The sequence below is a fragment of the Anser brachyrhynchus genome (assembly GCF_964034855.1).
Source record: "Anser brachyrhynchus genome assembly, chromosome: 25".
In the NCBI taxonomy this organism is placed as follows: Eukaryota; Metazoa; Chordata; class Aves; order Anseriformes; family Anatidae; genus Anser; species Anser brachyrhynchus.
In genome coordinates this window covers 774,738-796,762 of record NC_137718.1, presented here as the reverse complement: position 1 = coordinate 796,762, position 22,025 = coordinate 774,738, and the positions used below count along the sequence as shown (strand labels likewise).

The window sequence follows — 22,025 nt, the reverse complement described above, 5'->3', positions numbered from 1 at the left end:
CGCTGGGAAGATTTGAGTGCATTCAGAATTGGTAATGGGAGCACAAGGACGAACCTCGGGAGGATGTGATTTTGAAATGCAATTATTTTAATTACAAATGAAAAGAGGGGAGGCCATTTATATGCTACATCTCCGTATGCTTCTTTTTGGAGAACTGACTGCTTGAAATTCTCTGGCACCTCTGAAAGGTCCTCACAACAGCAGCGTTCAGTTAAAGCTCTGTACCCCATAGCCCAAAGCAGCCCGCCCTTGGGGCTCACGAAAGCCGCGGGGGCTGCTCGCTGTCGGGCAGTCCTGGCGTGAGAGGGTGGCTTCCTTCTGTCCCGGCTCACTAGAAAGGTGGATTCATCTGAGGGAAAGAAGAGTGGTGAGGAGAGAGCAAGGCGGCCAGGTGACCCCAGGTTGAAAAGGCATTCAAACGTGAGTGACCGGAGACAAATCGCCCCTCCTGCGCGCGCCAGCTGAGCATCCTTTCCTCTTCTGACGTGAGAGTCATCGAGAGAGCTTTCAGCGGGCTGATCTGCAGCATCAGACGGTTTTAGATGGCTCTGAGCACATATTTATGTCTTGTCACATTGAGAAACTTTGTCACTGACTGTTGTGATCATCTAATCCTGGCTAAAAAAGTAAACTCTGTGATGAAGCCAGACACTGCAAGCCGCTGCAGGTTTTTTGACGCTGCTTTGTAATCCTGGCCACATTGGTGCTATGCGAGTAGAAAGAGAAGCTTTATTTAATTCTAATAATGGTAGAGATAATGTTGGCTTTGTGATAGTCTCCGGCACTGCTGTTCTGTAATATCCACTTTGGTACATGATATGAATGACTAGCAAGGTATCAAACCTCTAAACTTTTTTTTTCTTGCTTTTCAGTGCTTGAATGGATCGCATTGGTTTATTGGAATGGCACTGACTTTGTGCTCACAGTAATTAATTCCCTTTTCCGGGCTAGGGGGAAAGTTGGTTATAATTTCCTGCGTTCTTTTATCATAAGGCCAAAGGAGAAACTCAGAATAGTGAACAGATAGGAGCACCGCATACATGCATTTTAAATTCCGTTTCAAGCAGTTAAGAAGATAGATTTTTAGTGGAGTGGTCTCTCTCTCTCTATTAGCACACAATTTTAAAACAAGGTGACCCAGAGGATTGGTGCTAGGATATGGTTTCCATTTCAGAGATCTCTGCCTTGACTTCTAGCTAGTTGTAGCTGTAAGACGCTCTCCATGCGCACACAACACCTCCCCCCCCCCCCCCTTTTTTTTTAAGGGCTATTTAGGGGACTGGAAGATGGGATTTTGCCTGACAGGAGTTCTCGGACGGCCGGGTGGGTGGAGGCGGGTTGGTGGGGGCCACACCTGTACCCACCAAGGCCCCTCCGAAGGCCGGCCGTTGAGGTCAGGAACGTGGCGAGCACACGGCCCCGCACGGGCAGCGCCTGCTCCTGCTTCCACGGGCGTGGGTCCGGGGAGGAAAGGCCCCCACGACATTCCCAACCTAGGCAGCGGTCGGTTTGCTTCGGCTCCGCTTCCTTTATTCGGAACCCCGTGCCCGAGTGTCCTGCCCGGCCGTGTGTCCTGCCCGGCCGTGTGTCCTCCCCTCCGTGCCACGCGCACTGATGACTTCCGAGGGGCCCGTGGTGGCCGCCTGTTGCCTTGCCAACGCTCCGCAGCACTTTGGGTGTGAAGCAGGCTTTTAAGCAAAGAAACCCTGCTTCCGCAGCAGCAGTGTAATGCCGGGCAGATTGGGGCGATGGGGAAAGGGGGAGAGAAGGAGGAGAATCGCAGTGATTTATAAACACTCATTTACAGGCTGCGGAAGCAGGGAATTAATACATGTTTCTAGAAACATTGAATATTCACTCCTTGCTGCTTCTGAATTTGTGCAACAGTATAATTATTTAATGATGGGTAATGGTAAAATGCATCCATTTCAAATCTGTTTTTTTTTGCCTTGTCTGTCTAAAGCTGCAAAGTGAGAGAGCTTGACATAGTTCACAGTCAGCTAGGTGCCTGCTGTCCCGATACCTGCTGGTGTTTGCCATTGGCGTGTCAAGGAGGATCAGCAAATTAAAAATGGCTTCTAATGGCTCAGTTTGTATATTTTTAATGCTTCTTAGGGAAAAAAAAAAAAAGAATTTTAAAAGTTCTTTAAAGATTTTTAATGGCTTGGCAGGGCCAGGGAGGCTTTGCTGCCTCAGGCAGCAGGAGGAGGTGGTAACATGCTTACGGTTTTGTTCCACACTTGTTTTTTTTTGTGAGCGGGACTGTACGATTAGATTCTAGGGCAGTGACAGCGCTGTCACCAGTGTAAAGGCCTTGGCTGTGGTTTTTGGGTTTATATTGTGTTCAGTATTGGCAGCTAGAGATATGTAGCTTGAGAGACTCGAACAGCAGAAGGTGCTAGAACAAAGCAGGATGGTAATGAACAAAAGCAAAACACTGGCTTCTGCTGGCGCTTACTGAACGCCTGTGAAGTCCAGTAAAGAATTCCTGTGTCTTTTCATAGCGGTTTATGGGAGCAGTGGTAGAGGTGGCAGGTGTTTAAGCTGGCAGAAATATTATCAATAGAGTTGTCACGTTGGACCGTTGTCAGGATTTTGTATTAAATTGCTAAGATAAAAATTTGGGCAAAGCGAAATAATAAAAAACGCACAGAAACAAGCATGAGCTGCATGCAGCTACATTTAGGGCTCTGTTGTTGTTGTTTTGCTTCCGTAACAAGCAGTTAAATAAAGACACCGCAATTAATCGGGGAGCACAGAGCACCTTTCCTCGGCGAACATCGCGTGATGCAGATGGGGCAGACCGGGGGTGCCTGAATTCCTGTCCGGCTGCGCGGCGTCAGCCGTGGCACAGCAGGGCTCGGGCTGCGGGCAGCGTCCCCAGCACCAGAGCTCTTCTCCTCTTCTTCTTCGGCTGGGCTTTGTCCCTGCCCCTCCGTCAGCGGCTCCTCCTGGAGTTAGCTGTCTAGTTCTGGTGTGCGATGGTTAAACATCACCCATCCCAGCATACGTAGAAACGTAGCAGAAAATTAACATTTCAGTCAAAAAGATGAAAATATGAAATGTGAAGGCTTTTTTTGCTGCAGTTTTGCCTTCGAGCGTGCTGCTTCAAAGACAGCAGTGAATTGAAGTCACTAGCTGTAGCTGTCTCCTTCTTTCTTGAGGCAGTGTTTTGATAAATGTTGATGAGTTTAACTGTAAAACTAAATGACATTTATAGCACGATGTATGCTTTACCCATTGCTTAATTATATCTAATGGTGTTGCATGTAAAAGGCATTTACCATTTTACTTTTGTTTAAAATGACAATCTAAACCTCAAGGCCTGTGTTTTTTATACAAAGACGAAGACTTAATTAAAAACTAAATACAATCTATTTTTTAAAAGGCAACCGCAATTTTAAGAAATCTGAGATAAAATTTACAAAGTGCTTGATAAAAGTACTTGTGAATTCAGAACGGTGGAGCTCCAGTTCTTTGAACAGGTTCTGGAAAACTGGATGAGTGCAAAACTTCACCGTTTTTCTCCTTACCTCTCCTGCTGCTCCGTGATGGTGCTAAGGAATCAAAAATGTTCTCTTTCTCATTATTTCTATATTTCTTTTATGGCTTCATTGCTGTAACTCCAGAGGCAGTAAAGGAGGTGGTGCTAACATAGTTTATAAAATCATGGTTTTATTTTTGTGTGCACTGTACGCTTTCTTTTCCTTTCCTTTCAACTTTGCCTTTCTCAAGTTAGCCAGCAAGCATACACAGCTTCTCTGTTGAAAATAAGGTCTGCAGAATGAGCATGTATCAAGCGAGCTGCATCTTTAAAAATAAGCACTGGATCAGAGCTTTGTGCTTCCGCTCAGCTAGCAAAGCAATGACAGCAGGTAGTAATGTGTTCAGGAGCACCTGCCCTTTCTGGTTTTGTCATGGTTTTAATGAAAGTGAATCCCATAGATGTAGAGGGGAAAAAAATGTGTGTATTGTATTTTTATATATACAAGTGTTATATGTATATATATACATATACATATATATATACATTTTTTTTTCTCCACCCCAGCCTGAGAGAACCACTGGGTGGGGGCTGATGGAGGGGCCTGCACAATCTGTAGCAAGTAGATTAATGTTTAAAGGCACTAGTATTGTTCTTTTACCAACATTTATAAATCCGATGGGTGGCAGATGGAGGGCTGATTCCACATTTTTTCTTCCTCTCCTGTAAAATAATAAATATGGTAAAATAGCTCTCAGAACTGCCTTTATCGCAGGGATGAATCAGGACAGTTGGTGTAGCAAGAGACTTAAAACTTACAAATATGTTGCCCTTTAGGCTAGCATTCATCATTGTGTCTGATCTGGAATCTAGACTAAAGGCTTTTGTTATTATATACCTTTTTATCCTTCCTTGGAAGTTGGAATTGGAAGGAGTTCTCACTTTGATTGTAATGCTGCTGCTGCGACTATTTTTCTCCCTGATTTTGGGTTGGGGGGGTAGGGGTGCGTAGCCCTAGCTGATAGTGTCTGTCATTCTTTCCGTCTGACAAAAGATCTTGTCTCTAATCTCTCCCTTCAGGGGAAGACTAAAAAAAGAAAAGAAAAGGAAAAAAACCTAAGCACAATACCCCTTCCCCACCAAACTGTGTGCGTATAGATGATGCACAGATATTTAAGTGACCTGTCTGGCCCTTACAGCTGGATTTCACAGGCGTTGAAAAGCAGCAGAATAACTTCAGCAAAGAGATCGAGTGGAAAGTTTCCCAGTTCTTTTATGAGTATATGCAGTTATTAAGCAGAGGCAAAACAAATTAATGCTGCTTGTTTGTATTGTTTTTAAGGTGCGCTGAAGCTGAGGATCAGCCCTTAATTCCCCGCTGTAAATATAGGTTTTGCAGCACAAATGCAAAATCTGTAAGGGTCTGAAGCACTGCTGGAGGATTTCTAAAGTGTGGTAAAACACAGGGTTATAAAAACGACTAATTAGAAGTGTAAACCTTGCTCTGCCCTTGAACTGTTTGGCGAGCTTGCCGACTCTGATGTTGTATCCTAAAATTCACAAAGGCGGCATTATGAATCTTGCTGCAGTTTGACTTGCTGCCCACTTGGCTGCGGTGAGCTGCTGGCAGAGAGCTGCTCTGGGAAGGAAGCAGCAGGATCTGCTGGTCAGATTAGCTGTTGTATCATGTACAGTTGATAACGCTCTTCGTTAGCTCCATCAGATTAAGCTCCTGGTAATCCTTGGGTAGCACATCGGAGAGTAGTTTAGGTTTGCGGAATTATGCTGTGTGTTTGAGGAGACAGAACATTATAAAATTATATTTTGCTTTTTGCACTAATGCTGTTTCCATCTCATGGTTTTTATTGAACCTAGTTATATTTGTCATTTCACGAAAGCCCCCAGCTACTGAAATCAATAGCTTTCATTAGAAACCCAGCTTGTATTGTAAAAGACAGTAGCAGCAGTTTTGGTCTTATCATAGGAAAGAAAGACCTGGAAAATATAAATTGAGTGAATCCTAGAGGCTGACAAAGCAGGAGACATGTTGTATCTTAATCTTCAGCATTAGCGTTGCTGAATGCTTGAGGTTGATAACACGGAGCTAGTTAGGGTGGGATTGAACGTCCTTGTACTGCGTAAGAATTGGTGATAACGTGCTGTCGTGCTTTTTCCAAGGGTGTATCAGCACGAGCTTTCACAAGAACCTTCTGCGGGTCTGTAAGTAATGAGGTGTACCAGAGGCAGAAGCTCTTGGAGGTGAAATTTGGTGCGTCCATGGGGGTGACGGTGGTGGAATTACTGATGTGTGCCAGGAGGTGAAGGCCACCAGGACGGGAACCAGTGGTCGCTGCTGCTCATGTCTGGGGGGATCGAGAGGGCACGGGCAGTTTAAATGTTTGTCCTCCCAAGGTACGGAAAGTGCCTGTGCCCTGCTTATGGAATTTCAGAAGGTTAGATCTAGAAAGAAGTAGAGAGCGTGTTGTGAAACAGGAGGGGCAGCGCCAGGTGCTGAGGTGCTGCCTTCGCGGGAAAGCCGCTCCCCCAGGAAAGGGCATCCTTTGTGCTCGTACCTGGAGGTGTAGCTTGGGATTGCAAATTTACAGTTCCTCAAGTGGGCGAATATTGTTGTTTTCTTGTTTCACGCGGATGAACACTTTGGAGAAAAGTTCTGGGGCTGTTTTCTTCAAGTCTTACAGAAAAACTCCCGTGTGTGACACACCACGTAAAGTGCGGTAATCTTAAGGTGCCTGCGTGTTGCTTTAGTCAAAGGATGGGAATTGGTCAGAATACCCAAAGAAAAATATTGTATTCCAATTTATTATCTGCTTTTATCCCATTGTGCTTTAGGATATTTTCTACAGGTTTGCACGTTTGTTATTAATTCTGTCACTTCTTGCCTGTTGCGGTGGCAGGACTGAAGATTTTAGAAGAGCTTTAACTTCCATGCGCAGGCAGTTAAGGGAGATCCTTTTTTATGAGAGAGATCAAGCTGTTGATCAAAATTCATCTCAGATACTTCATGGAAATAAAGATTTCTTGGATTTAAAAAGAGATTATTAAGCTGCACATTGTGACAGATGCTACTGACAGTAAAATATTATAGATGTTAAAAAAAATCCCCAAGAAACGGGTTATAGGTATGGATATAAGAATTATCTGCTCATTATAATAAAATGTTACCCATCATCTGATTTAAAACAGTTTTCCTCATTATTGGAAAATCCCATCATTCTGAGTAGTCTGTGTTAGCTTTTCTTTTTTTTTGGGGGGGGGGTGCCTACAGCCGGTAATGTAGTGTCTAATAAGTGAGTGCATACAGAAATGGACTTTAATAGTAACAACAGCATCATTGAACACATGAAAATCACAAAGACAATCTCAAAAGGGGTGGATGCAGAATAACCGAAGGTTAGCGAGTGCTTCCTGCCCTTGGCTCTGTGTGGAGGACGTGATGCCAAAGGAAAATCGTGCCGTGCTGTAGCTGCTGCCCAGCTGCGGTAGCTGATGTGCAGTCGGTACGCTGGCAGTTGGGAGCGTAGGTTCAATGGCCATAAGAAAAGGTGGAGGAGACAGAGCAGGTGGGTGAATCTCCTCTGAAGATATGTTTGCCAATTCAGAGTACAACCAATCCTAAATCTGAAATGTAGGGCTGCTGCCAACCTTTACGTTACAAAAATTGAGGTGATGATGCACGTGACGCACCTGCAGATGCATAATTTCTCTCCTTCCATAGTTAGGATTTCAACGAAGGCTGCCCCAGCTTTAGACCCCTGTGACAGAGTTAGAAATGAATGTAAGACAGCATGAGCTGTTAAATAATGTTGTTCTAATAATGTAAATGCACTGAATGCACTCATTGTCTATGAAAACTGAATATTTTATCAATGCTTCCTCTTCTTACCTGCAGCAACCTGCTGTACATCAGGCTTCAGTTCCTAACAGAACGAGTCACGGCAGGTACAGGAAATTCAATGTGTATTTTCAACTCCAGATTAATCAAGGTCTCCTTTCTTAGATCTAGGCTGTGTGTGTCCTTGATATTGATGTAGCTGGGGGATAAAAAAAGCAGATAAGAAATTCTGTATTAGAACAACATTAATAATAAATGAATGTTGATCCTAATTGAGTATTATTTAAACATACTGAATGGAGGCAGCAGTCTGCTGGGACCATCTTATGTTTTCAGACTATTTTTCCCTTGCTGGCTGTTGCTTCTGAGCATCTCTCTTTAGTAAGAAGACTGAATTGTTGAATTTTAGGTGGTGTCCTTGACAGATGATGACTTGCAATGGTGATGGCTGAACTGGAGGAGGAATGCATGCACAAAACTTGTGAAAGATACATGCGTTGCATTTCTCCTGAGGCTGTGCAGAGCTTTGCCCTTTGCTGCATTTTTGCTTTCACTCCCATGCTCTTCACTTCTCCCTTTTCATTTCTACCTGACAGCCCCATTTAGAGGCCAGCAGGCATCTCTCAGGGGTGAGTAGCTGCTGCTTTTCAAGCAGCAGACGACTTCCTCATCCTGCCTCACCAGTACCTATGCTTTCTCAAATTTTTCCACAATGCATGTCTTTGAGACATGTGATGAATGATAGGAGTATGAATCAAGCATCTCCTGTCATCTGAAGTCCTCGCTGTTTCTAAATTGCTTTGTTCATGATTGAAAGCGTCTTGGAGCTGGGACTTGCACACACAGTACTGAATGACCCACACAGTTGTTCGAGATCATGGTTGTTTCACAAAGCTTCTCCCTCATCGGTAGAAACAAAAACATTACCTACTGTCCTTTTCCCTACTCAGTAACTGATGAATGATTTTTAATTGACTGTTTGTCTTCCTGTGCAATGCAGAGCAATTTGGCTCTTGTGCCACACAAAGCGGTCACACTCGGCTCTGTTCCTGCGCTGCAGTGCACGGCTCGGTGCTCTCTGGCGCGTCAGCCTCCTAACCCGAACCACAGCTACTCACAACATCTACAGCTGTAAGACTGGACCATACGTTTTTCCATCACTTTTTAAGATGGAGATTGTCAAGGCTTCCTGAGAGTGCCTCCTTCCTCGTAACACCCAGCTACAAGAAATGCTAACCTGAAATAGGCGCAGTGGAAGTTAATTCCACAGCGTCTTGGTTTGCTTTCTGGTTTGAGCTCCTTGCTCTGCTCCCATTCTGTGTCTGAAGTGGTTTATTTCCTCCCCTGCAAGGAAGCTTCACTTTTTTGATCTTTTGTTGTATTTTTCTAAGTATTTTATGACCCTAACCAGAATGAAGTTGCTCCGTCACAATTGAATTGCAGCAGCACCCTGTAAAGTAAGGAGGGATGAAAGAAACTGAGGCTCTATTTTATATATTGTACTTTTTAAACATTTATTGATAATCACACCAGTGAAGCACCGAGAAACCAGGTTGATGATGTGCTGGGCACTACAGCCTAGAATAAAAAGACTTGCCTGAAGAAGACGGTGCTTGGGGCTTGGCAAGGACTTGAAGCCACGTTTCATGGGAGGGTCTGGAAATGCGTGCTGCCTGTCTGTCCTCTGCGTGCAGCAGCCAAGGACTGGTACTCACATATTTCTTCCTGGGTGCTGCAACAAACCTCTGACCTCAGGAGTGCAAAGCAGTCTGTTAATAAATGACCTTTTATTGTCGTGCAATCTACCGTGTGCTTCTAGAATAAAAGCAAGACTTCAGCTCGTCCCGATTTCTGGAAAACTGTTCTTCTGGTGCATTAAACTTGTTTGAGCATCCCTACATATAAGTATATATAAATAAAAGGCTGCAATAGCAACACCTTTTATTTATGAACTGTCAGATGAGCTAAGAAATTAGTTCTAACACAGGAAAAGCATAGCCAGCAGCCTTCCAACTTAGCCATGGCAGCAAAGCATATAAATTGTGCTTTTAGACACCAGGTCCATTGTGGTGAGTGTGGCTTGTAGGAATCTTTCTCCAAATGGTCAAAACGCCTTACCTTGAAATATGGTCATATTCTGAAAGGCTGTTTCTGGCAATTGCTATAAATTCTGTTCTCTCACAAGACTTGATTTGGTTAGAAATGTGGAATAAAAATCAGACTTGCAGAACAACAGGCTTTGTTGCAAAAGACCGTGCTAATCCTGTGAGCCATGACGAATTCTTCTGTGCTGCGTTCCCGTGAGCCTTGTTTGCTGTGCCCCGCCGAGGTCAGTGACAGATAAGATCTGTATCGATTCTGAGCATCCTCTGACGGTAACCTTTGAAGGGACAGGGAATGTATGGCCGTGGAATTTTATCTATCAATATCTGAGTAATAGAAAGACAAGCATGACATCTAATCCCAACACAGGTGACAGATCATAAATCTGAACTGATATGGTTACTGGTAATGGGAGGCCTGCGAGAGGGAGGGCTGAAGGGGCGTCGATGAGCACGGTGAAATCAGGAAATGCTTCAGGCTGAGAGATCTTTGGGCCAAAAGCATATAGGTTTTTGTCATAGGAGAAGGGTTTGTATTCACAGCTGCAATATGTAAGATCAAAATACTTCAGATGGGACGTGGACTGTTGGTTGTTCTTATCAAGTGACACAACATAAAAGTCAGTTGCTCACTGGACATGTTGACTTTTAAGCAGGTGCTGTGGGGGGGTTGTGTTGGACTCGTCCTCGTGTTTGTTACCGTTCGTCTGCCGTTCAGCTCAGGCTGGGCTCGCTTTGAGAAGCGCCCAGCCCCGCAGCGCGCCGTGCCGCAGACGTACCGCGGGCCGTGCCGAGCCTCCTGCAGCGCTCCCTCTTCAGCTAGAGACGGGGCGCTCCCAGCTCCCGGCAGCCTCCGGGGTAAATAACAGGGAGAATTTTAATAATTCAGATGGAGCACGGGTTTAGTAAAGGAACTGCTTTCCTACGGACTAACAATACTTAGCCGGCTGTGTTGCTTTAGCAGTATTTCAAATCAGTTTTCTATCTTTATACCCTTTTGGTTAGACACCAGCAGAAAGAATTCCCCAATGCAATTTCATCACACAGAAATTCACAAATGTTTAAAGTAAATAAAACCCTTGGTGTCAGTTCGGAGCTGTTGTCATCTTTTATTCTTACTATTTAAGCATGAAAAGCAATAAAGGTGGCTTTAGCATTTTTTCTTCTGCAGAAATTTAATAGCTGTGCACAACTTACTCAAATTTGCAGTATATTTTTCTGAAGTGTATAATTCATAACGTAAACATGCTCCCCATAATAAGCGATTTTTAGCACAATCTTGCATATTCTCTCAGAAACCAGGAAAGTAATTCAGTAGAGAAATGTTAGCTGTAGCTTAGTGAGAGGTGGGCAAAGGAGTTCTCTGCCTCAGTGGGTGAATCAGTGATGAAAGGTGCTGAAAGCATTCGCACGTGTGTACGCTTGTTAAAATATGTATTGAGAAGAGAGGGAAAATAGGTTCCTGCAATTACAGAGGTTGAGTAAAACATATGACAAGAAAATTAAATAGCTTGCACTGAGGATGCTGAATGGTCGAAGTGTTTTCATCCCTGCAGAAAATGTTAGGGAAGCTTGCTGGAATTCAGTGTAAATAACAGAATGGAAGGCTTGTGGTAGCTAGGCAAATTACGGGGTTGCTAGTAGTAATCCATTTGGATTTACTGGTCATCCAAAAATAACGTGTGCAAGCTCTTCACCTTAGATTTGGTGATGAAGCCTGTCAGAGAAGGTTGTCAAACAACCTTTAGATAACCAAGCCTGGAGAGCAAAATGCTGTGGAGGGTGATGAAGAGAGCATCTTCTGGTGCTGCTGCTCTTTGGGGACAATCTTGGCCCTTCTGGTAATGTAGTATGAAGCTTTCATCTGTTGTCTCCATCTTTTTCAGTTTCTTCTTCTGAGAAATGATGAACCTTAACAGAATTGTTCTCTATTTTGAAAACAGAGGCTTTGCACTTAATACCAGATACTTCCTTAATTGACAATCTGCTTCATTAGTGATAGGCAGTAGCTGTTTTCTTACAGATCTGTGACGCTGGAATAGTTTCCATGAATGTTAATCGCCCCTGCCCCTTTTTTCTGCTGCAGAGGAACTAATACTTTTAGCTTACGCTCTTCCAGAGCGCATGCATCAGGTGATATCACAACTTGCAGCAACAGAATTGACATGGAAATCAGCGCCCTTCATCAAAGTAATCATTTTAAGGCTAGCTTTTGTGGTAAAGGAGGAGTAATATGCATGAAATTTGAAAGTAAACATTAATGCAGGGTGAGCATTACTATATTGATTTGCTGTAGTCTCAACTTCAGACATGGGAGGGGAGATATTCTGTCCCATCCCCTCTATCTTGTTTGAGCTTCAACTGCTCAGTTTGGTTCTGAGGCTGCAGTGGGGTGCCTTGCTGTGAAGTAGCCGTCACTCTAGATACTCGGGGATTTTACACAGGGAAAAACTTCACATTAGGTTATTGAAGATGACAGACTTGCAAAGCAAAACAAACTTGAATATGAGATTTTCTAGAATTCTGTTTGTTTACCACCAGTGCTTTTTTTGAAGAGCTTCTTCCCAGTGGAGGTGGAGTTGCATTTTGGTCACACTAAGACAGTTGCTAGTCATGGAGAAGATTTTGAAGAGAGAGTAAAAGCTACTTGACCGCAGTAAGATCTCAAAGATACTTGACTGAAGGTCACAAAACTGGTAATTAGATCTTATTAGAAGATAAAGTTGCTATTTCAAAATGTTAGCTGTAAATCCTGGTCGAAAACAATCTTCCTCTGAGATCGAGGATAAAATTAAAAGAATAGTTGTCAGAAATGCCCACATGTAGCTTTAGGTTCTGTGGCCTTGGGAGGGTTTCCGTTATTGAGTATTTTTGCTTGGGCTGGACGTAGAAGAGAGTCTCCGGGGCAGAAAGATGTCAGAGCAACTGGCAGACAGCTGACGTGAGCCAACCCTCGCCATGGGCTGGTGGGGCTGAGTCACAGAAACCCAATTTTATGCTAAGAAATTGCCCTTTCACGTTATAGTCCAAAAGCACTTGGCTTCCTCAACAGAAATATGAGTAGTTCTCCCAACGCAGTGTTATTCAGCATGATTGTCATGATCTGTTTACAGCTGTCTCAAAACGTATTCCTCCCCCTCGCTCAGAGCCCTCCTGGGATACGAGTGCCGGGGCCGGGCGTCTCCGCTCCTGGCTCCCCCCTTCCCCTTGCCCGGGCGATGCGGTGCGTGCTGGCACCTGCTGCAAGGTGGTGTCTGATGCGTGCCAGCACTTAGCCCTGCCGCTCGGCACGTCAGTCCTGAGCTTCTAACGTGGAAGGCTTTCGGCATCTCTCTTTGGCAGGCAAAATGGACTGGGAGATGCAGAGAGACTAATAATGCGGTGAAATTATACTCACCCAGACTGTCAGGGCTAACAGATGCCCTTGAAGCAGGTTCAGTCGGCGTTTGGGGCCGGAGTTGAGCTGCTCATGGAGGCAGGATTGCACAGCTTAGTGCAAAGCAGCTCCGTTAAGAAGCAAAGACTGATTTATGGCCTGTTCCTGGAGCACATCCTAGCAGTGTCACTCCGAGATGCTTTTGAGGGATCAGAAGATCAACCCTTGTTATTGTTTTATGGTGGTTAAGGAGCACAAGTGGGGTAAAGGTCTGTTGTTAGCACTTCACATGAATGCTACAGCATCTGCAGGCTTTGGTGAAAGCACCACCTGCCATTAAGGCTCCCAGCCTTACCCTATTGGTTTGAATTGCCTGGTCAGTCGTTTGCATTTATGGGTATAAAAGCAGCATGCCGCCTTTCCTCCTTCCCTACCATGCTTCTCGAGTTGTTCACAATAAGCTTTTTTTATATGGGTGGAAGACAACATATCTATTTCTGTATATTTGAATACATGTTGAGGAATAAAGACTGTTTGTTATTGCATGGTTTTTAAGCATTATTATCCAAAGCCAAACCCAGCCCTTTTCATCACTAGTGCAGGATGCCCTTGGCTGCAGCAGCTTTCCTACATGATGGAAGCCGTGTCACACGCTCACATGTGTAGGTATATTTTGTAGACAGCCTGATCTAAAATTGTTATCATTCTTTTGTGCATGAAAAGATGTCATGAAATTAACTCCGTAGAAAGCAACTGCCTTTTCTTGCCAACATAATTAGCGTGGATTGTCCATTCTTCTCAAAAGATCAAGTGTGACGATTGTTGCTTTTTAAAACAGTTTGTTAAGACTTCAAGACCAGATGCACTGAGCTCCAGCAACTTGCTTTCAGCGCACTGCTGTCGATTCTTTTCTCTCTCCTTAAAGCAAATTTGCTGAGAACTTAAATGGTGATTTGTTCTCCTTATTCGTGCTCTGTAAGGTTGCTATATCTGATCACTACAAAATATCTGTTCAGTTACTGTAGTCTTTCTGAAAATACAGTTTGTGATACTTAACTTAAGGCAGTGCTGTCTTCATGATGGGTGGAAAGAGCACAGAAACTGCTCAGGGAAAAGCAGTAACAAGGAGACAAAGCTTTTGGAGTAGGTAGGTTGCTAGGCATTTGTAACTAAAAAACTTGTCTAATGTTTGTCTCAACCTTTGCTGGTTATTTAACCACTATATTCTTCCTAGATAACTGAAATTTGTAAGTTTTTTTTACATTAAAATTATATTAATTCTGCGGATTGATCATCATGTCATTTTTCATCAAAGGCATGAACAAATGGTTTGTTTTGTGTTTTTTTAAGCATTATTTTCCAAAGCTAGACCCAGCCAAATTCAAAAATCAAAGTGTTTTTTCCCCCTTTGACTCAATTTATTAAGAACAATTTTGTTTATGTGTGAGTTTACATACTTCGTGTTTCATGAAAATTACTCTTTCTTGGAAAGCATTTGTGTTTGCATTCTGTATACTGAATCAGCAGTGCAGTTGGTCATGATGAAGTACTCATGGCTAGTGTTTTGTTAGGAATTGAAGAATCATGTTCACAGGCACGCATTTTTAATCTTTCCCTCTTTTCTCCCTGATGCTTCGCTCTATCCTGATGTGCTACAATTTGAAAAAAGAATTAATTTTCAACGTGACCACTGCATATGAGCCAAGGTCCCCGTGCTGTGCCTACCTTAGAGGAACTTGTTTTAAACACGATTTACTGGCCAATATCTTCTTACTTTGCAGTCTTAGAAACAACTATTGCAGTGATCTAAGGCAGAAATACAAGTGCAAAAATTAATTGTATAGCATCTAGCCAAAGCTTTTCCCTAAGTATGGTATCTCTCCAATTTATTCTCCCCTCCAGTAAGTATAAAATATGTCAGTTTTTTACATTTCACGGAGAGATTTCAATACATGACGCCAAAGAATTGCTTTGGGTAATAAAGGAGACATGCATAGCATTTTTGTTCTTCCCCTTACATTGCAGATACCTATTTTAGTTGTTATGCTTGCTCATTAATATTATACGTTGCATGTGTGTCAGTTCACACTGAAGCCCAACCCTGGAAGCTGGCTTAATACATGTTGCTCTCTTTTTTCCTCTCTCAATAACAATGCTTTATACTTTAGATCAAGAATGTGCTTGCATATTACGTCAAGTGCAAGTTTCTGTAGGCAGTGATGAAAAGCTTAGTCCAGGAAAGCATGTTTTGAAAATCTGCCTACCTGTGAGCACAGGTTATGTGCGCACACAGGGAAAAGGATTTCTTTCTGAAGTGTGCATAGGACTTGAAAACAAAATAAAAACAAAACAAAGAAAAACAAGGAAAAAAAAAACTTTCCTAAGAGATTCAAACACCTAGAACACCCTGCAAATATGTACTATTTTCTTCATAACTTTTTTAAAAGACCCGAAAGGGAAGGTGAATTATATGGACCAAGTTATGTTCTAATCAAGCAATCCTGCACCTTATTTGAAATGTTAAGTCAGATCTTTGAGTCTGTCCATTATTGGCATGGGGCACTGATTTCTACTTAGGTTTGGAGTTCTCAACAGGAACGTGTCTGATACAAAACCAATGCATGGGGGCTTTCATATTCCATTCACATTTAATTAGATGAAAATATGGCAAGAATAATTCTGTTGGTTTTTTTCCATTTGCCCTGCTCATGCTCTGCCCCCCAGGAGTACTGCTAATTGGCAAATGTTTTCAGAGTTCTTTATCAATAGCAACTTTCCTTTTTTTCCCCTCTCATCTACTGTGATCCTGTGTGGGATCCACAAAACTCAGCTTCTTCCTCCCTCTCCCCACCCAGATCTTTTCCCTGTTACAATGATGTTGTGGTACTTTCAGTGTATGTATTTCAATGAAAGTTAATGCTCAGAACACTTGTGTAGTGCCAATAAATATTAGGGAATAACTTGCTGAAATGTTGAAATTAAAATGGGTCTAGAGAGTTCTCACTTCACATTGCATTTTTTTTATTTCATTTGAAGTTTGTAATTGATGCTGTTCTCAGAAATAGCTTCCACGTCGTGGTAACTGGGAGCAGATGTGAATGCAGATAACCAGAAGTGTTAACTTGTACTGTCTGGTGCTGTTAGTTAAGCAAACAAATTTAGGTCAGCAGAGCAAGGGAATCTTTGCAAACAGCAGCCGGATAGGGTGCCCTTTGGTTCAGAATAAATACACAAAAATCCATGAAGGTTGAGATGCTGGCTGTTGCAGAACAAGAAGCTTTGTCCTTATGTGCACTGTGCCTGTCATTAACCCCAAAGCCTGAGGGAGAATAAATACTTCCTGGAGACAGATCCTGACGCCAGCCTGGACCTAGATGCTGGACTTCTAAAGCAATCAGTCAGCAGGCTTAATGTAGCAGCATTCCAGCATGAAAAGCTTCAGTGGTTTGAACTTCAAATAATTTATTTCTAAATTACTTCTACTGTAATTCTTATTAATTCAAATAGGCTTCCAAGCTGATGTAAAACTCAGTAAATGCAAGGAACAGTTTAATGAATTGAAAATAGGATTGAGTCTTTTAAAGTAAATGTAAAAAAAAGAAAAAGCTTGCAATAGTTGCTTAGATGGAAATCGAATCTTAATAGCTTTGTTAATGATTTGTAGTGAATATTGCATTTATGAGAACATACCAAGCTGATCCTTGTGCAAGAACCTTGTTTTGAATGGGTTTGATAAAATTACTCCCTAGAAGCAGTTAGTGATGTTTAATATTTTTGCCTGTGCTGCTGTTGAAATATTTGAATGTAGCGTCCCTCAAGTTTACACTGGCATCTGGCTGCTGAAGAGGCGCTGGTTCTTCTGCCCAAAAATGCAAACCCTATTTTGTGTTTTACCAAAACCTTGCATTTTTCCATTATAGCCAACTTAGGAGTTGGACTGTCCCCTGCCCTGTCCCTGCACAAACACGCCGTGAGGCAGCAGAGGGCTCTGGCACGTGGTCTGGTCACCCTGCTCCAGCTCCACTCGGGTCAGAGTCCTTGGTCAGATGCCCACACACCTTCACTTAATTTGACAAATTGACAGTCAGGGTTTCAAAATTTCTCCCACTTATTTCGTTTCTTATGCCATCAACAAGTAAAGCTTACTTGCACTTGCCTCCTTGTCCATAACGTTTGTGTGCTTTGAAAGCAGACAGGATCTTGCTCCTCTGCCTTTCCAGCGCAGTCTTCTAGCTTTAACCTGATAAAGAGTATGTGGAAAAACTGAAATGCAAAATACTTTTTCAAATTATGATCCTCTGCAATCTTTAAAATGTGAACCAAATTTCTCAGTGTGCATCTGATGTAATGATTCAATTCACTTTAGAGAGAGTTTTGAGGTGATGACCTATAAATGATTACAAGACTCCCACGGCATAATTGCATCGAGTTCTTTTTTCCTGCCTCTGGACATTAATAGCACCCACTGATTAGACATTAAGTAAAAAACTAGCTCACAAAAGTATATCTGTTAAAGTCAAAGGATAAATGCCTTTTACAGCAAATTGTTCTTTCAAGGTAATTTAACAATATTTGTCTTTTTAAGAGAGGAAGCAAATTCTACTATCTCCGTGCATGTGGCATGGACCTTACACGCCTGGGGCTGACACAAGTATTAAAGCCTGGAGGGATGTGTGAAGTCCAGTGAGATTTTTCCCCAGTCCTCTACTTTTTGTTTATTATTTAAATTATAATAGAGAGAATGTACTGAGTTGAAGTGACTTTGCAATAAAAAACAAGCTCTGTAATTGGGCCATACAGTAGTCATTTTGCAGCTATAGACCTCCCTTCCAGTTGTTCCTCTTCAATTCGCTGATGTCCAGTACAGCCTGGGGGGGGAGAATACTTCCTTGAATTCCCTGGTATGGTGATTCTGTGTGTTTATCATGTAGGTGATTGCATCTGTTCAATGAAAATAATACCAGCCCCAGCAAAAAAAAAAAAAAAAAAAAAGGCTGTGGAATATGTTTGTTTAGTTGGTGGGGTGGGGTGGGTAAAAGGTTTCTTTATAAACCGAGCTTGTTGGAGGACACAGGGTAAACTACTCACAAGCTGATACTCCTCCCTTGCCTTCCCAAAGTTCCTCTTGAAGGAAATAAAGTCCTTCCTCACTTCAGCAGATCAGGAAAAAATCCAAGATCGTTTTGGGCACAGTGGCCCGTGGTTATGCTGCTGGACACGTACTGCACAAACCCTGACTGTACTGCAGTGCCGGCTCCTGACCTCCTGAGGCTGCCACAGGGGCTGGCACGTGCCGTGTAGATGCAAACCTCCCAGACTTTGCACGATGCCTTTTTCCAACCCGAGGCAATTTTCTACTTTGAGTGTAGGAGCCTACTGAAGTTTGCTCTTTTTGTTGGTACTCCAATATATGATTCCAAATGAAAATTGCTGATGTCATTTATGATTTTCATATTTCATCTTCCCTTTCTTCTTAAGGTGATGGTCAGAATTTGGTTACAGAAGATGTGACGGTAGTGGAGGGAGATGTTGCCACCATCAGCTGTAGAGTCAAAAACAGCGATGACTCAGTGATTCAGCTCCTGAATCCCAACAGACAAACGATTTATTTCAGAGATTTCAGACGTAAGTTTCATCTTTTATTATTTGGTAACAACGTTTCCTGTACCTTGCTTGCACTTGGGATAAAGCATTTGCTGAGATCTCTTCTTTTAATTTAATGTTAGACACTTAAAGTTTAGTCAATTCTTTAGAGGGCAGATGAAACAGGCAATCATAATCTTTCTCCTTAATGGAAACCTTGATGGTCCCCTTTAAAAGTCAGACCGTCTTACTTTGCAATAGGAATTGATTGTAGTAATTCAGGGTGAATTGCAATTGAGTGCCAAATATTTAGCTGACACAAACAAATTGAATAGGGCAAAGCAGAGACGGTGCAATGTTCTCAGAGGTAATCTGTTCGGTTTGAAGACTGAAATTTTCAAGACAATCTATGCCTCTTTATAGCCAAAACAAAATCTCCCATCACTGCGATGTCCAGTGAACAAGTCTGGCTTTGTTTCCTGTTGTGACAATACCATGGGAGCCTCATAGCGGCAATGAAATGTTTGAAATTCTTTGTATTAATGTCACAGCAGAGACTAGAGATGCTGGCACGTTGTGCTGAGCATTATAGAAACACATGGCAGATCACGTTCTCTTCTGAGACAATTTATGATCTACAAGTACGGGAGGGCAGTGGAGGCTGGCTCACTTCACTTGTGCTAACATTTGTGGCCTGTACGTTTAGCTGGGGAAATTTGAAATGCTTGGTTTCCAAATTCCTAAAAGAATTTAGGTAGCCGCTACTCATCAGGAAACAAATCTTAAATGATCCTTTTCCAGATTTTATCTTTCACACTGTCCCTGGTTCACTCACTGCACACTGAAATGCAAGCATATAGAAAAGGATTTGCACAGTAAGCAATTTACCTATGCATCCCTAAGCTGTACGAAGATAAACACCATGTCAAAAGATTTGGTACTGTGCCCAGTGGATTTGCTTATGTTGATTCTTTGTAATGATTTGAGAACAGAAGTATTTTATAGATCCAAACTTAAACATAAGAAGCAGGATTACAGCTGCAGTCAGGAACCCAGGGGGTGCTGGCTTAGATGTTACTCACATTTGTATAGACTTTTGACTTTTTGTTGTGAGAGGAACTGCTGCATTTGTCATCACAGCCACTGACGATCCCTTTGCTTTGCAGCGCTGAAGGACAGCAGGTTTCAGCTGGTGAATTTCTCCAACAGTGAACTCAGAGTGTCATTGACAAACGTCTCTATTTCTGATGAAGGAAGGTACTTCTGCCAGCTCTACACTGATCCCCCGCAGGAAATTTATACCACTATTACAGTGCTTGGTAAGGACCCAATAGATGCTTGTGATGAATTTTGCAAGTGCTCGTGCACGGGGTCTGGGTTGGATAAGACAGTAGTACAGGGCTGTGACTGGGGAGTTCTGCCTGCCCAGAAAGAGCCACAGCGCTCCAGTGATTTTTGGTGAAGTGTAAGTATTGTAATACTAAGTGCTCTCCCACTGGAGACCAGCTCAGCTCTTCAATAGGTCAGTGCAGCTTCGTACTTGAACTTGCAGGCACAAGAATTTTGAGGGCTACGTGCAAATACCGTGGATTGCCCAGTGGCGTGTTATGGCCATTGTGTATTCTCCCTGTCTTGCAGCATGCCCCTGGTTGCACACCCAGTGTGTCTTTGTAGGTCGTGTTGTACTTAGTGTGATTATTGGGTCTTCCCCATTTTTTTCACAGCAAATTTTTGGCTTCAAGGAATAAGCAGAGGTATAAGTGGGAGGTGTGATTTCTACTTCTAAGCCTCTGTTTTACTTGGGCAGGTCACTTGGAAATTCTGCTGGGTTTCCTGCCATATATGAAGTGGAGTTCAGCACACGCTTTGTTTTGCAGACAATTGGCAGGGATTAATTTTTTAACTGTCATATTGCCTGTCTGTAAGAACATCAAAGTGAATCATTATGCTTTTGGGGCAAGTCTGAACCTGCTAGCATCCTGGAATGGATATTGAGTGGCTTCGCAGGACCATATGTGCTGTTTAAGACAAGCTTTCCTCTTGCCATGTGTCCCCTTCCTGTAGGGCTAGAGAAGACGTATTTCTTAAAAGCAAGGGAATTTATGTTGTGATGGTTGCATCTCATTCTGTGAAGAACGAAAGAAGTCAGCCAGAAAGTAAAAGCTGTAGAAAATGTCTTTCAATAATTATCTGATTTACAGAGGAAAAATAAATTAATGCTTCATAACATGATAGAACAATTCAGTTCATGAATTTTGTGTTCTCGATAATCTGACTAATCTGGTCATATACTAAATCTTTTCTTCTAAAACTTGGGAATTATATTACAATGAAGAAAGACAGCATTTTTGCTTGTCCATGATAATTTCTTAAGGGCAAATATTACTAACAGCATAGCTCAGTAACCTCTTATCATGTGAAGATGCGTAAGATTTTGTTTGTCTATTGACTAACTCAAGGAAATCTAAAGTTCGACTAATGGAAAGTGATAGTTCCCTGTCAATTGTAGCAAACATTTTTCACATGCAATGGAACATAAGATCTTTCACTTGACATCCTAAAGTTGCTCATAGGAACATAGGAATTGCATAGGAATTGCTGTTTGCAGAGTTGAAGTTAATTCTGTCCCTTCCTTAATTCTGTCCCTTCCCCCCCACCTTGCTCATGCTTTGCAGGACTGTGGATACGCAGCTGCAAGACTGCTGTGGTTACGAGCAATAGCAACTCGTGCTATTAGAGCTATTTCTACAGATTATCAGTGGCTTTTAAGATTCTCTTAATAGGAGAACCTGCATTACAGAGCATGATATAATGTAAGATCTCACTTGCTGATTAGTTTAAACCTTTCTTCTTTTATTTAATGAGATTTGGTTCTTAGGTTTTTATACATTGTTTAAGTAATGTTTATAAGCAGTTCTACTACAGCTATTACATTTATCAACAGCTTTTAAGTCCTAGTGCAGTTTCCAGTATCCATATTAGAAGTTCTCTTCCAGCTCTTCTTCGTAATCATGCATACACAAAAATGTTTTGTGGTATTTAATCTCACTGCTAACAATGTGTTTGAAATAACAGTATTTACTTTATTCACCTATTAGCCAGCACTGCATGTCTTTCAAGTGGGAAACATAATGCACTTGATGGCTTTTTTTTTTTTTTTTTAACATACATTATGCTTCAGAATTCAGGGGAAAGTCTGTTTTCTTGTCTTGTACTTCAGTTGTTTTTTTTTTTTTTTTAGCAAAATTTGCAGCATGACCAGTGTGTGCCTGCCTTTCCCTCACATTCATAATGCAGTGTTTTCTGTCCACCTTTATCACATACTCAGGCAAAACCTTAGTTCACAGGGCAGGCAATGAAGATAGATGTTTATTATTAGAAGACTAAGGAGGGGACTGTTTATCTTAGCTAACATTTGTACTTAGAGATAGGGTGCTGTGAAGCCAAGGGTAGCATGTCTTTCCTTTCTTCCATATTATTGACTCCCTAATTAGGAGAAAAAATGGGACAGGGCAGGGGAGTAGTTATCCGTGTCAGTACATCGTTGGTCCTCCTAGGAATTCATTTTCCACCCAAGATCTCTAAGTCATTACTCAGGCTCCTATATATTTTAAGCTATATCAAAGA

The 22,025-nt window shown here is 42.3% G+C and overlaps 1 protein-coding gene across 11 annotated transcripts in view; it reads left to right on the top strand.

The window, feature by feature from the left end:
- CADM1 (cell adhesion molecule 1) overlaps nt 1-22,025 on the top strand; it is a 181,729-nt gene that overhangs the window by 104,395 nt on the left and 55,309 nt on the right. For all 11 annotated transcript variants that reach the window (XM_080568007.1, XM_080568006.1, XM_080568012.1 and 8 more), the window contains exons 2-3: nt 18,294-18,440; nt 19,565-19,717. In XM_080568007.1, the coding sequence (XP_080424133.1) occupies nt 18,294-18,440; nt 19,565-19,717 (300 nt within the window). The remainder of the gene's footprint in view (nt 1-18,293; nt 18,441-19,564; nt 19,718-22,025) is intronic.